General features: G+C 45.2%; 1 protein-coding gene across 1 annotated transcript in view; it reads right to left on the bottom strand.

Annotated features, from left to right (window-relative positions):
- sycp2 (synaptonemal complex protein 2) overlaps nt 1-14,849 on the bottom strand; it is a 1,164,109-nt gene that overhangs the window by 50,421 nt on the left and 1,098,839 nt on the right. The window contains exon 40 of the mRNA XM_070894856.1: nt 8,896-8,954. Coding sequence (XP_070750957.1) covers nt 8,896-8,954 — 59 coding nt within the window. The remainder of the gene's footprint in view (nt 1-8,895; nt 8,955-14,849) is intronic.

Genomic DNA, 14,849 nt, shown 5'->3' with positions numbered 1-14,849 from the left:
ATACTGTGGAGGAGGATTTCCTGGAGTGTATCAGGGATGGTTTTCTAGACCAACTAGGGAGCTGGCCATCCGAGACTGAGTCTTGTGTAATGAGAGAGGATTAATTAGCAATCTGGTCGTGCGTGGCCCCTTGGGGAAGAGTGACCATAATATGGTAGAACTCTTCATTAAGATGGAGAGCGACACAGTTAATTCAGAGACTAGGTTCCTGAAATTAAAGAAAGGAAATTTCGATGGTATGAGGCGTGATTTGGTTAGGATAGACTGGCGAATAATACTTAATGGGTTGACGGTGGATAGGCAATGGCAGGCATTTAAAGATCACATGGATGAGTTACAACTATTGTACATCCCTATCTTGCATAAAAATAAAACAGGAAAGGTGGCTAAAGTGGCTAACAAGGGAAATTAGGGATAGTGTTAAATCCAAGGAAGAGGCATATAAATTGGCCAGAAAAAGCAGCAAACCTGAGGATTGGGAGAAATTTAGAATTCAGCAGAGGAGGACTATGGGTCTAATTAGGAGGGGGAAAATAGAGTATGAGAGTAAGCTTGCAGGGAACATAAAAACTGACTGCAAAAGCTTCTATAGATATGCGAAAAGAAAACGATTAGTGAAGACTAATGTAGGTCCCTTGCAGTCAGAATGGGGAATGGTGAATTCATAATGGGGAACAAGGAAATGGCAGACCAATTGAACAAATACTTTGGTTCTGTCTTCACTAAGGAAGACACGAATAACCTCCCGAAAATACTAGGCGACCGAGGGTTTAGCGAGAAGGAGGAACTGAGGGAAATTCTAGGAAATGGTGTTAGGAAAACTGATGGGACTGAAGGCCAATAAATCCCCGGGATCTGATAGTCTGCATCCCAAAGTACTTAAGGAAGTGGCCCTAGAAATAGTAGATGTATTGGTGACCATTTTCCAAAATTCCATGGACTCTGGATCAGTACCTATGGATTGGAGGGTAGCTAATGTAACCCCACTTTTTAAAAAAGGAGGGAGAGAGAAAACCGGGAATTATAGACCGGTTAGCCTGACATCGGTGGTGGGGAAAATGCTGGAATCAATTATTAAAGATGTAATAGCAGCGCATTTGGAAAGCAGTGACAGGATCGGTCCAAGTCAGCATGGATTTATGAAAGGGAAATCATGCTTGACAAATCTTCTAGTGTTTTTTGAGGACGTAACTAGTAGAGTGGATAAGGGAGAACCAGTGGCTGTAGTGTATTTGGACTTTCAAAAGGCTTTTGACAAGGTCCCACACAAAAGATTAGTGTGCAAAATTAAGGCACATGGCATTGGGGGTAATGTAATGACATGGATAGAGAACTGGTTGGCAGACAGGAAGCAATGAGTGGGAATAAGCGGGTCCTTTTCAGAATGGCAGGCAGTGACTAGTGGGGTGCTGCAAGGTTCAGTGCTGGGACCCCAGCTATTTACAATATACGTTAATGATTTAGACGAAGGAATTGAATGTAATAGCTCCAAGTTTGCAGATGACACTAAACTGGGTGGCAGTGTGAGCTGTGAGGAGGATGCTAAAAGGCTGCAGGGTGACTTGGACAGGTTAGGTGCGTTGGCAAATGCATGGCAGATGCAGTATAATGTGGATAAATGTGAGGTTATCCACTTTGGTGGCATAAACAGGAAGGCAGATTATTATCTGAATGGTGACAGATTAGTAAAACGGGAGTTACAACGAGACCTGGGTGTCATGGTACATCAGTCATTGAAGGTAGGCATGCAGGTACAGCAGTCAGTAAAGAAAGCAAATGGCATGCTGGCCTTTATAGCGAGAGGATTTGAGTATAGGAGCAGGGAGGTCTTGCTGCAGTTGTACAGGGCCTTGGGTGAGACCACACCTTGAGTATTATGTTCAGTTTTGGTCTCCTAATCTGGAGCTTGCTATTGAGGGAGTGCAGCGAAGGTTCATCAGACTGATTCTATAGATATGTAAAGAGAAAAAGGTTAGTAAAGACAAACGTAGGTCCCCTGCAGTCAGAATCAGGGGAAGTCATAACGGGGAACAAAGAAATGGCGGACCAATTGAACAAGTACTTTGGTTCGGTATTCACGAAGGAGGACACGAACAACCTTCCGGTTATAAAAGGGGTCGGGGGGTCTAGTAAGGAGGAGGAACTGAGGGAAATCCTTATTAGCCGGAAAATTGTGTTGGGGAAATTGATGGGATTGAAGGCCGATAAATCCCCAGGGCCTGATGGACTGCATCCCAGAGTACTTAAGGAGGTGGCCTTGGAAATAGTGGATGCGTTGACAGTCATTTTCCAACATTCCATTGACTCTGGATCAGTTCCTATGGAGTGGAGGGTAGCCAATGTAACCCCACTTTTTAAAAAAGGAGGGAGAGAGAAAACAGGGAATTATAGACCGGTCAGCCTGACATCGGTAGTGGGTAAAATGATGGAATCAATTATTAAGGATGTCATAGCAGTGCATTTGGAAAGAGGTGACATGATAGGTCCAAGTCAGCATGGATTTGTGAAAGGGAAATCATGCTTGACAAATCTTCTGGAATTTTTTGAGGATGTTTCCAGTAGAGTGGACAAAGGAGAACCAGTTGATGTGGTATATTTGGACTTTCAGAAGGCGTTCGACAAGGTCCCACACAAGAGATTGATGTGCAAAGTTAGAGCACATGGGATTGGGGGTAGTGTACTGACATGGATTGAGAACTGGTTGTCAGACAGGAAGCAAAGAGTAGGAGTAAATGGGTACTTTTCAGAATGGCAGGCAGTGACTAGTGGGGTACCGCAAGGTTCTGTGCTGGGGCCCCAGCTGTTTACACTGTACATTAATGATTTAGATGAGGGGATTAAATGTAGTATCTCCAAATTTGCGGATGACACTAAGTTGGGTGGCAGTGTGAGCTGCGAGGAGGATGCTGTGAGGCTGCAGAGCGACTTGGATAGGTTAGATGAGTGGGCAAATGCATGGCAGATGAAGTATAATGTGGATAAATGTGAGGTTATCCACTTTGGTGGTAAAAACAGAGAGACAGACTATTATTTGAATGGTGACAGATTAGGAAAAGGGGAGGTGCAAAGAGACCTGGGTGTCATGGTACATCAGTCATTGAAGGTTGGCATGCAGGTGCAGCAGGTGGTTAAGAAAGCAAATGGCATGTTGGCCTTCATAGCAAGGGGATTTGAGTACAGGGGCAGGGAGGTGTTGCTACAGTTGTACAGGGCATTGGTGAGGCCACAACTGGAGTATTGTGTACAGTTTTGGTCTCCTAACCTGAGGAAGGACATTCTTGCTATTGAGGGAGTGCAGCGAAGGTTCACCAGACTGATTCCCGGGATGGCGGGACTGACCTATCAAGAAAGACTGGATCAACTGGAGTTCAGAAGAATGAGAGGGGACCTCATAGAAACATTTAAAATTCTGACGGGGTTAGACAGGTTAGATGCAGGAAGAATGTTCCCAATGTTGGGGAAGTCCAGAACCAGAGGTCACAGTCTAAGGATAAGGGGTAAGCCATTTAGGACCGAGATGCGGAGGAACTTCTTCACCCAGAGAGTGGTGAACCTGTGAAATTCTCTACCACAGAAAGTTGTTGAGGCCAATTCACTAAATATATTCAAAAAGGAGTTAGATGAGGTCCTTACTACTAGGGGGATCAAGGGGTATGGCGAGAAAGCAGGACTGGGATACTGAAGTTGAATGTTCAGCCATGAACTCATTGAATGGCGGTGCAGGCTAGAAGGGCCGAATGGCCTACTCCTGCACCTATTTTCTATGTTTCTATGTTTCTATGATTCCCGGGATGGCAGGACTGACACATGAAGAAAGATTGGATCGACTAGGCTTATACTCACTGGAATTTAGAAGAATGAGAGGGGATCTCATATAAACATATGAAATTAGGACAGGACTAGACAGGTTAGATGCAGAAAGAATGTTCCCAATGTTGGGGAACCAGAGGTCACAGTCGAAGGATAAGGGGCAAGCCATATAGGACCGAGATGAGGAGAAACCTTTTCACCCAAAATGTGGTAAACCTGTGGAATTCTCTACCACACAAAGTTGTTGAGTCCAGTTTGTTGGATATATTCCAGAGGGAGTTAGATGTGGCCATTATGGCTAAGGGGATCACGGGGTCTGGAGAGAAGGCGGGAGTGGGGTACTGAAGTTGATCATATTGAATGGCGGTGCAGGCTCGAAGGGCCGAATGGCCTACTCCTGCACCTATTTTCTATGTTTCTATGTTTCTCTGTTTCAGAGAGCTGTGGAAGCTGGGTCATTGAATAAATTTAATACAGAGACAATTTCTCAACCAATAAGGGAAAAAGGGATTATGGGGAGTGGGCAGGGAAGTGGACCTGAGTCCATGATCGGATCAGCCATGATCATATTAAATGGCGGCGCAGGCTCGAGGGGCCATATAGCCTACTCCTGCTCCTATTTCTTACGTTGTTATGACATGTCTGCGCTCCTCTAATTCTGCCTTCTTGAGCATCCCTGATTATAATCGCTCAATCATTGATGGCCGTGCCTTCTGCTGCCTAGGTCAGGAACTCCCTCCCTAAATCTTCCCCTTACTTCAAGATGCTCCTTAAAACACATCTATTGACCAAGCTTTTGGTCACCTGCGCTAATTTCTACTTATGTGACTCAGTGTTAAATCTTTATCTCATAATACTCCTATGAAGCGCCTTGGGACGTTTCACTACGTTAAAAGCGCTATATAAATACAAGTTGTTGTTGTTATTGAGCTCTCTGTGTCTGTCAAAAGCTCCATTGTTTTCCTTATCCTACTCTGTATGTTCCTTGATATCCAGGAAGCTCTAGTTTTGAGAGTCCTACCCTTTTTCTTCGCAGGAACATATTTGCTTTAAACCCTCACTATCTCCTCCTTGAATGCATCCCTCTGATCTGACACTGATTTACCTTCAAGTGGTTAATTCAAGTCCACTTTTTCTAAATCACATATCAGCTTAGTAAAACTGGCCTTTCCCCAATTAAGAACTTTTACACCTAGTCTATCTTCCATAACTTTTTCCATAACTACGCTAAATCTAACTGAATTATGATCACGACCACCAAAATGCTCTTCCACTGGTACCCTTTCCACCTGCCCAGCTTTATTCCCTAAATCGAATTACAGAACTGCCCCCTCTATTGATGGGCTAGTTACGTACTGGCTAAAAAGGTTCTCCTGAATGCACTTTAGGAATTCTGCATCCTCTATACCTTTTCTGCCACTCCTTTATCGTCGCTGGGTCAAAATCCCAGAACTCCCTGCCTAACAGCACTGTGGGAGTACCCTAACCACAGGGACTGCAGCGGTTCAAGAAGGCGGCTCACCACCACCTCCTCAAGGGGCAATTAGGGATGGGCAATAAATGCTGGCTTTGCCAGCGGCGCCCACATGCCATGAACGAAAAAAAGGCATGAGTTCTCCTTGTGTAATTATACAACCTCGGACAACAAGATTAGCGGGAGATGGTATAAAACGAAAAGGGCTTATACAAAGGGAAAGAGCAGAGATTCTGCAGATTGGAACAGCAAAAGCTTACTAAGAAAGTAGTAAAGGTTTTTACAGGAATTTTAAGTGAAAGACGGTGGCTACGAGTGAGGTTTCGGCTCTTAAAGACAGATGCAGGGGATATTGTCATTTAAAATCAGAAAATGGTGGATTTGCTAAATACTCACAGTAGAGGCTGAGGATAAATCATTGAATGATACAGCAAAGAAGGAGGTCATTTGGCCCATTGGGCCTGTGCCGGCTCTCAAAAAGGAGTTTTCCAATTAGTCCCACTGCCGTGCTCTTTCCACATATCTATGTTTTAAGTATATACCCAATTCCCTTTTGGTGTTCCTGTTGGAACTGCTTCCGCCCCCTTTCAGGCAGTACATTCCAGATTAGAACAACTCACTGTGTAAAAAAACATTCCCTCATCTTCCTCCAATTTTGGCAATTACATTAAATCTGTGTCCCCTGGTTACTGATCCTCCTTATCTACTCTATCAACCCCAGCTCCTCCAGTCTATCCACATAACTGAATTCCCTCATCCCTGGTACCATTCTGGTAAATCTCCACTGCACTCGCTCCAAGGCCTTGATATTCTCTCTAAAGTGTGATACCCAAAAGTAAACACTCCAGCTGAAGCCTAACCAATGTTTTATAAAGATTTTACATAACTTCCTTGCTTTTGTACTCTATTTATAAAGCTATGGATCTCATCTGTTTTTTAACAGCTTGATCAACTTGTCCTGCCATCTTCAAAGATTTGTGTACATAAATCCCTAGGTCCCTCTTGCATCCCCTTTAAAATTGTACCATTTAGTTATATTACATTTCCTGCAATTATATCGGGCCATGGTGAGACCACACCTGGAGTATTGTGCACAGTTTTGGTCTCCTTACCTAAGAGGGAGTTTAACGAAGGTTCACCAGACTGATTCCTGGGATGGGGGGATTGTCCTATGAAGAGAGATTGAGTAGACTAGGCCGATATTCTCTAGAGTTTAGAGGAATGAGAAGTGATCTTATTGAAACAAACAAAATTAGTACAGGGCTTGACAGGGTAGTGCAGAAAAGTGGAGTTGAGGTTGAAGATCAGACATGATCTTAGTGAATGGTGGAGCAGGCTCAAGGGGCCGAATGGCCGACTCCTGCTCCTATTTCTTATGTACTTATGTTATGTTCTTTAATTTTCATTCCAAAATTCATCACTTCACACTTCTTTGCATTAAATTTCATCTGCCTATTTCACCAGTTTATTTTATGTCCTCCTCAAGTCTGTTACTATCCTCCTCGCTATTTACTACATTTCTGAGTCATTTGTAAACTTTGAAATTATTCTCTGTATACCCAATTCGATTTATCAATTCATTTCCCACATTACAACAATGACTTCACTTCAAAAGTACTTAATTGGCTGCAAAGCGCTTTGAGATGTACGGTGGTTGTGAAAGGTGCTATATAAATGCAAGTCTTTCTTTCTTTCATTCATATATGACATAGAGCAGTGGTCCTAATACTGACCCTGGGGGACACCATTGTATACATCCCTCCAGTCTGAAAACTACCGTTCACCACTGCTCTATGTCATTGCCCCATTAATCCTAAAGGCTTCAATAAAGTACAAGAGATACGAAGAAAACTAAAAATAAATCAAGCGGAATAACTTACTAGATTTAATATGTTAAAAGAGTAATGGAGAAAATAATAAGAGTTGAAGAGACAAATCTGCAGGACTAGTGGATTCCACCCCAGGATACTAAAATAAGTAGATGAGGAAATTATTGATGCTTTAGTCACGATCTTCCAATACCCTTTTGATTCAGGAATTTTCCTCTTGGATTGTAAAATTGCCAATGTCACTCCATTACTTAAGAAGGTAGGGAGAGATAAACTGTGAAATGATAGACCTATTAGTCCAATGTCTGTTACTGGGAAGTGACCAGAATCTGTTATTAGGGATACAGTGACTGAGCACTTGGACAAATATGAACTATCAGAGAGAACCTGCATGGATTTGTGGAGGGTATGTCATGTCTATGCACCTAGTTGAATTTTGTGAGGTGGTAAGTACATGGTAGATAAAGGAATGTCTATGGATGTTATTTATATGGACTTCTAGAAGGCATTCGATAAGGTTCCACATAAGAGACTGTTAACAAAAATGAGAGTACATTGAATTCGAGGCAACCTTTTGACATTGGTAGGGAGTTAGTTAGGAAGTAGAAGAGAGAGAGTAAGGATAATGGGTCTGTATTCAAATTGGCAGGACATTACTAGTGGTATCTGTACTGGGACCTCAGCTACTCACTACATTCATAAATAATTTAGATCCGTATATCCAAGTTTGCTGATGACACTAAGTTAAGGGGCACAGTAAGTAGTATAGATGGGATCAGACATATGCAAAAGGCATGAGTATTTTCTATGTTTCTATGAATACATTAAGTGAGTGGACAAAACTGTGGCAGATGGAGTTCAATATGAGGATCTAAGAAAGATAAATCTGAGTATTTTCTACATGGTGAGAAGCTATGAACCATGGAGGATCAGAGCGATTTAGTGGCCCATGTACAGTAATCACTAAAAGCAAGTGACAGGTACAAAATTTTTTTTAAAAGGCTAATGAAATGTTGGCTTTCTCTGCTGGGAGCGCCCAGACCAAGGGGCATAGGCTGAAAATGAGACCTAGGCCGTTCAGGGCGATGTCAGGAAGTCCTTCTTCACACTAAGGGTAATGGGAATCTGGGACTATCTGGGGGTCAATTCAACATTTCAAAACTCAGATTGATAAGATTGGAACCAAGGCAGACAGTTGGAGTTAAGATACAGACTAGCCATCACCTAATTTAATAGCACAGCAAGATCGCAGTGTGTACTATCTACAAGTTGCACTGCAGCAACTCGCCAAGGCTTCTTCAGCAGCATCTCCCAAACCCGCGACCTCTGCCACCACAGATAAGCCCAAATTTCTAGGCCCGTAGGTCAAATTATAACCTTCTGTACTGTAAACATTTGTCGTTAACCCTCCTTTCCCCTGTTTCATTTGTTTTGCTATTTTCTGTAAAGTGCCTTGAAACATTTAGTACATTAGTGGAACTCATAAATGGAACTCAAATACAAAAGCAAAATGCAGCAGATGCTGGAATCTGAAATAAAAACAGAAAATGCTGGAAATCTCAGCGGGTCAGGCAGCGTCTATGGAGGGAAAAGCAAGTTCTGCGAAGGGTCTTCGACCCGAAACGTTAACTCTGCTTTTCTCGCGACAGATGCTGCCTGACCCTCTGAGATTTCCAACATATATTATAAATGGAACTCGCTGTTTCACAACTACATTTTGTGAATTGCTTTGGTTTTAACAGTGACTCGTATTCCAAAATGCAACTGCAATGATTTACTGACCTTTGCTCCTCATTTTCTTTCAGTTCACTAAAAGCTTTTGAATGTTGCTTCCATAAATTCTACAAGAAAGAAAAATGAATTATTAGCCCAATGTTAAATGGCTTCATTTTTGAGCAAATGCAATGGGTTTTTTCGCTTCTATACTCCAGTCTGCGATTTTCTTTCCATTTAGTTTCATGGTTGGAAAATCATGGGCTTAGTACAAAAGCAGAAAATCATCCATCATTTGGGATTGTATGAAACTTTCCGTTGTAAGTAGAAACCGCCATTTGGTGCCTGAGACAAGCTTCCAAAATTCAAAATTCAATCTGCCCCATTGGGAATCCTGACTGAGTGACCATCTCCATTTATTGCTGTTTTGGGTGTTAGGTTCAATGAAAAATTGATAAAAGTAAACAGGAGAGCAAAATTGCTACCCTGTTTCCAGGTACTAATGAAAATGGGCCTGCATACAATAGCTTGTGAAGGATTAGAAATGTTTTGTTCAAGGCCAATCATGAGAAACCCCTGCAGAATTGACTGGAATATATCATCCAGTGGTTATGACCCATAAAAAACCCACTTGACGTGGTTGAGGATGCTTGGAGTATATTTTCCTTTTGTGTTTATGAGATGCTCGTGTTTCTGTCGGCCAGATTCATGCCTTAGAAATGCAATAAACTCACCAGTCAGAACCCAGCCAAGCAGTGACAGTCTCACATTGCTCAATCAGCTAATTAATCACTAGATTATTAATTGGGCCATTGTTCACAAAGCCCAGCTGACTTGATGGGCTGAGTAAAATCCAGTTTGAGTTGTTCAGGTTCAGACAGCAAACTACTGGGATATGGATCACTAAACATGCCAGCACCAGCTCAGAAATTGAAAGAGCCTGGGATGAGATTCGGAACAATTAGCAATAATTGTTAGCCAGCAAGGCACTGTGAAACTGCAAATGCCCAGACTAACTGTATGCACATACATTCATGGGACAGCTTAGAACATTACAAACCTTCAAAAGCTCGTATCACGCAGATCTAACCGAGCAAAGATATCCGAATGAAGGGATCTCATCAAATTGATATTGTGCATGCAATAGTCCAGGAAAACTAATGGAGCACTAAACTAACCTGCCTGAACTGAATCTCTCATAATGCTCACCAGCATCAATCACTGAGACCAGCTGGCCCGAGAGTAGCCCGGCATACTAAAGACCCTGGCGTACCATCTTGCCGTCCGGAGGAGGCGGGGGTCCCCGATGGAGGGCACTCTACGCAGGGGTCCTCCCACTATTCATCGGGGACTTGGCCTGGAGGGTGGTGCACGGAGCAGTGCCGTGCAACAAATTTTTAAGCCGGTTCACGGACTCCCAGGCCGCCTGCAATTTCTGCGGTCTGGAAGAGTCCGTGTTCCATGTTTTTATGGAATGCACAAGGTTGCAGCCCCTGTTTTATTATTTGAAGGGGCTGCTCCTGAAATTCTGGCTGCACTTCAGTCCCACTCTCCTGATCTTTGGGCACCCTGTGCGGAGGGGAGCGGGTAGGTCCGAAGGCCTCCTCGTAGGACTGCTCCTGGGCACGGCCAAGGGTGCCATCAGCCGGTCCAGGCAGCGGGCGGTCGAGGGGGTCGTTCAACCTGACTGCCTGCCTCTCTTCCGCTCTTACATCCGGTCCAGGGTGTCCTTGGAGATGGAGCACGCGGTGTCCACCGGTACGCTCGCAGCCTTCCGCGAGAGGTGGGCACCGGAGGGACTGGAGTGCATCATCACGCCCGGCAACCAAATTTTAATTTGATTTTACGTTTTAAAGTTTAATTTGTTTTAATTGCCGGTGTTTTTAGTGTCCCCTTCCCTTTTATAGGGGGCACCGGAAAAATTGTGATTTTAGTGCCCAAAAAAAAAAAAAAAAACACAAAAAAAAAAAGGAAAAAAAAGGGCCTTGTAAATGTCTGGTGTGTCACCCAGGTCGGGTGGCACAGTTTAATGTTTATGTTTTGCAGGTAGACTCTAAAAGAGTTACTAAAGACCCTGACCAGCAGCAGAGTGGCGCAGCGGAAGCGTGCTGGGCCCATAACCCAGAGGTCGATGGTTCAAAAACCATCCTCTGCTAACTGCAATCTTTAATGTGGGTGTGCCCAACATTTCCACTGCTACTAATGCCATCCTTGACAAGAGTTCATCTCTAAAATCATACTAAAGACCCTGACAACCTTGCACAAAGGATGTTGGCCTTCATCAGGAGATGTGAAGGAAGCATGCACCTGCAGCATATACAAAACTCAGGCCAATTGAAAAAACAGGTAAAAGCAATTTTCACATTGTAACCAGCTCATTACATTCAAGGGCATTAGTGAACTGGAGACGTGCTTATTCACACGTACAAATCCATCCAGCTGGAAGGTGTACTTACCAGTGTCTGTAGCAAGAGCCCAGTGAGTCGATATCACTAGGTGCAGCTATGATTTGTTGTAAAGAATATCAATGTTTTATTTAAGTAAAATAACCAGTAAACGCTCAGTAATTTCAGGAGCTGAATCAGCCAGCTGCTTTCCACAGCAGAGAGTGAGCGAGAGAGAACAAATCATCTGACATCACCTGACAAATCCCATGACGAAGATGCTACATACCTACATCTAACGTACATTCCGCATCACATCTTTCCCTCACAATAAAAGAATATATTACCTCAAAGTTAAAAAAACACACATAAAGGAACTCTGAGATTTAACCGAATCAAAACGTGGAATCACAAGCAGGCACTATTAAAACAAATTGTCCTGCCGCTGTATTCCAGACCTGCCATCGGTGATTGATGACCAGGCGTTTCGTGTAACTGTTGTTTCTCAGGACACTGTGGATGTTTCAGAGGACCGCTAGAGACCAGCGTTGCAGGAAAGTCCTCAATCTCATAAGTGTTGTTTACGGGTGGCTCATCAGCGTAAATCAAGTGACGCCGATTCCTGTGGTATGATAAGTCTCCGACTTGGACATCATCATTTCTTGGACCCACCACACATATGTAAGTTCCTGCACTCTGGCCAGGGAGTTTCATCCACACTGTATCACCAGGGTGTTGTGAAGTTGTAAAGTCCTTACACAATACCACAAACCCACATGAGGCACATTCTATGGACAAGGTCACTCTGTGACCTGAACCTTTATTCACAGGACCAAGAAGTGATGACCCTGCATGGGACCTCCCTTTATATACCTGGGTGACCAGGTGAGGAGTGTCTCCCACAAGTTCACCCCCTGTGGTCAAGGTGTGCATTTCTTACATATATACAGTATTGCAGTGTTGTTACATAAAGGTTACATACATGACATCATCTCCCCCTCAACACCTTATTGGGTGCATAGGTTAAGTCTCTCGAGTGGTCTGCGCTCTCTCGTGGAGCGCCGCAGTTGGGGCTCTGGTTGTTGAGCCTTGGGATGCGTGTCTGTCACCTGTGGTGATTCCGGCCTGTCCAGGCTGACCGCAGGGACTGTGCATGCTGCTGAATGTTCTTGTTGCTCGTTAACTGGCGGTGGTGTGAATACCATCTCATGATCTTCCTCAGGTTCCTCAGTGTCCAGCTGAACCTTTTTTTTTACTTGGTCCAGATGCTTGCGGCATATCTGCCCATTGTTAAGTTTAACCACGATGACCCTATTCCCCTCTTTTTCTATTGCAGTACCCGCAAGCCATTTGGGCCCCAAAGCGTGATTGAGAACAAATGCGGGGTCATCAATTTCTATACATCTCCCCCTTGAATTTCGGTCATGGTACTCGTTTTGGGACTGGCGCTTGCCCTCAACAATGTCGGACAGGACTGGATGAATGAGGGACAGCCGAGTTTTGACTGTTCGTTTCATGAGTAGCTCCGCGGGCGGGACCCCCGTGAGCGAGTGCGGTCGGGGCCTATAGGCCAGCAGGAGGCGCAATAGGCGGCATTGAAGGGAGGGTCCTTGAATCTGGAGCATGCCTTGTTTTATGATTTGGACCACACGTTCCGCCTGGCCATTGGAGGCCGGCTTGAACGGTGCTGTCCTAACATGGTTAATGCCATTACCCGACATGAACTCCCGGAATTCGTAGCTTATGAAACATGGGCCATTATTGCTAACAAGGATGTCTGGCAAGCTGTGGGTCGCAAAGACCGCGCGCAGACTCTCCACAGTGGTGGATGTCATGCACGAATTCAAAATGATGCACTCAATCCATTTCGAGTTTAACCACAATGAGAAATATTTTTCCCATGAACGGGCCCGCGTAGTGAATACGTGACCATGGCCTGGTGGGCCAGGGCCACGGGCTGAGCGGGGCCTCCCTGGGGGCATTACCTAGCTGGGCACACGTCGTGCACCTGTGAACACAGTGTTCCAGGTCTGAATCAATTCCCGGCCACCAAACATGTGACCGGGCAATGGCCTTCATCAGCACGATGCCTGGTTGCTCGCTGTGGAGTTCCCTGATGAATGCGTCCCTGCCCCTCTGGGGCATGACTACCTGGCTGCTCCATAGTAGGCAGTCGGCTTGGATGGAGAGCTCATCCAGTTGTCTCTGAAACGATCTGACCTCCTCGGGGCATGCTCTGTGTGCGGGCGCCCAATCCCCAATCAGGACACATTTCTTAATCAAGGATAGGAGGGGATCTCTGTTGGTCCAGATGTCAAAGGCATCGACAGCTATGACCATCTCAGCGCTTTGCCCCGCTGCCCCCTTCGTGGTGGCCAGTGGAAGCCTGCTGAGCGCATCAGCGCAGTTTTCGGTGCCAGGCCGGTGCCGGATGGTTTAGTTATACGCAGCGAGCGTGAGAGCCCATCGCTGTATGCGATCTGACGCATTGGCATTGACAGCCTTGCTGTCTGACAGAAGGGATGTTAACGGCTTGTGGTCCGTTTCTAATTCGAACCTCCTGCCAAAAAGGTACTGATGCATCTTATTCACCCCATAGACACATGCGAGTGCTTCCTTCTCAACCATCCCATATCCCGGTTCAGCTTGAGAGAGCGACCTGGAGGCATAAACCACAGGTTGGAGTTGGCCCTCAACATTACCCTGCTGCAACATGCACCCAACCCCATAGGACGATGCATCACATGTCAGAACAAATTTCTTACGGGGGTCGTACAAGGTCAACAACTTATTTGAACAAAGTAGGTTCCGCGCCTGATTGAAAACCCGTTCCTGACAGTCCCCCCAAAGCCAATCGCAACCCTTACGCAGAAGCACGTGTAGCGGCTCCAACAATGTGCTTAAGTTCAGCAGAAAGTTCCCGAAATAGTTCAAGAGTCCCAGAAATGAACGCAACTCCGATGTGTTGCAGGGCCTGCTCGTCGAATCGCCTCCGTTTTGGATTCGGTCGGCCGAATCCCATCTGCAGCAACCCTCCTGCCCAGAAACTCAACCTCAGGAGCTAAGAACACACATTTAGGCTTCTTGAGTCGCAGGCCAACCCGGTCCAGTCGGCGTAGCACCTTCTCCAGGTTGTGGAGGTGTTCCTTGGTGTCACGACCGGTGATGAGGATGTCGTCCTGAAATACGATTGTTCTGGGAATGGATTTGAGCAGGCTTTCCATCTTTCTTTGAAAAATCGCGGCCGCTGATCAAATGCCAAACAGACACCTGTTGTAAACAAACAGTCCCTTGTGCGTGGTGATGGTGGTCAGTAGTTTAGATTCGTCAACCAGTTCTTGGGTCATGTAGGCTGAAGTGAGGTCCAACTTGGTGAACAGCTTGCCAGCTGCCAGCGTGGCAAAAAGGTCCTCCGCTCTCGGGAGCGGGAATTGGTCTTGTCGGGACACCCGGTTGATAGTGGCCTTGTAGTCGCCACAGATCCTGACCGAGCCATCCGCTTTTAGGACGGGAACGATGGGGTTCGCCCAGCCGCTGAGTTCAACGAGCGAGATGATGCCCTCTCTCAGCAACCGGTCCAACTCGCTTTCAATTTTCTCCCGCATCACATACGGCATAGCTCTGGCTTTGTGGTGCACT

This window comes from Pristiophorus japonicus, chromosome 12, assembly GCF_044704955.1.
Source record: "Pristiophorus japonicus isolate sPriJap1 chromosome 12, sPriJap1.hap1, whole genome shotgun sequence".
NCBI classification, from domain to species: domain Eukaryota; kingdom Metazoa; phylum Chordata; class Chondrichthyes; family Pristiophoridae; genus Pristiophorus; species Pristiophorus japonicus.
This window is presented reverse-complemented; position numbering and strand designations above follow the sequence as displayed.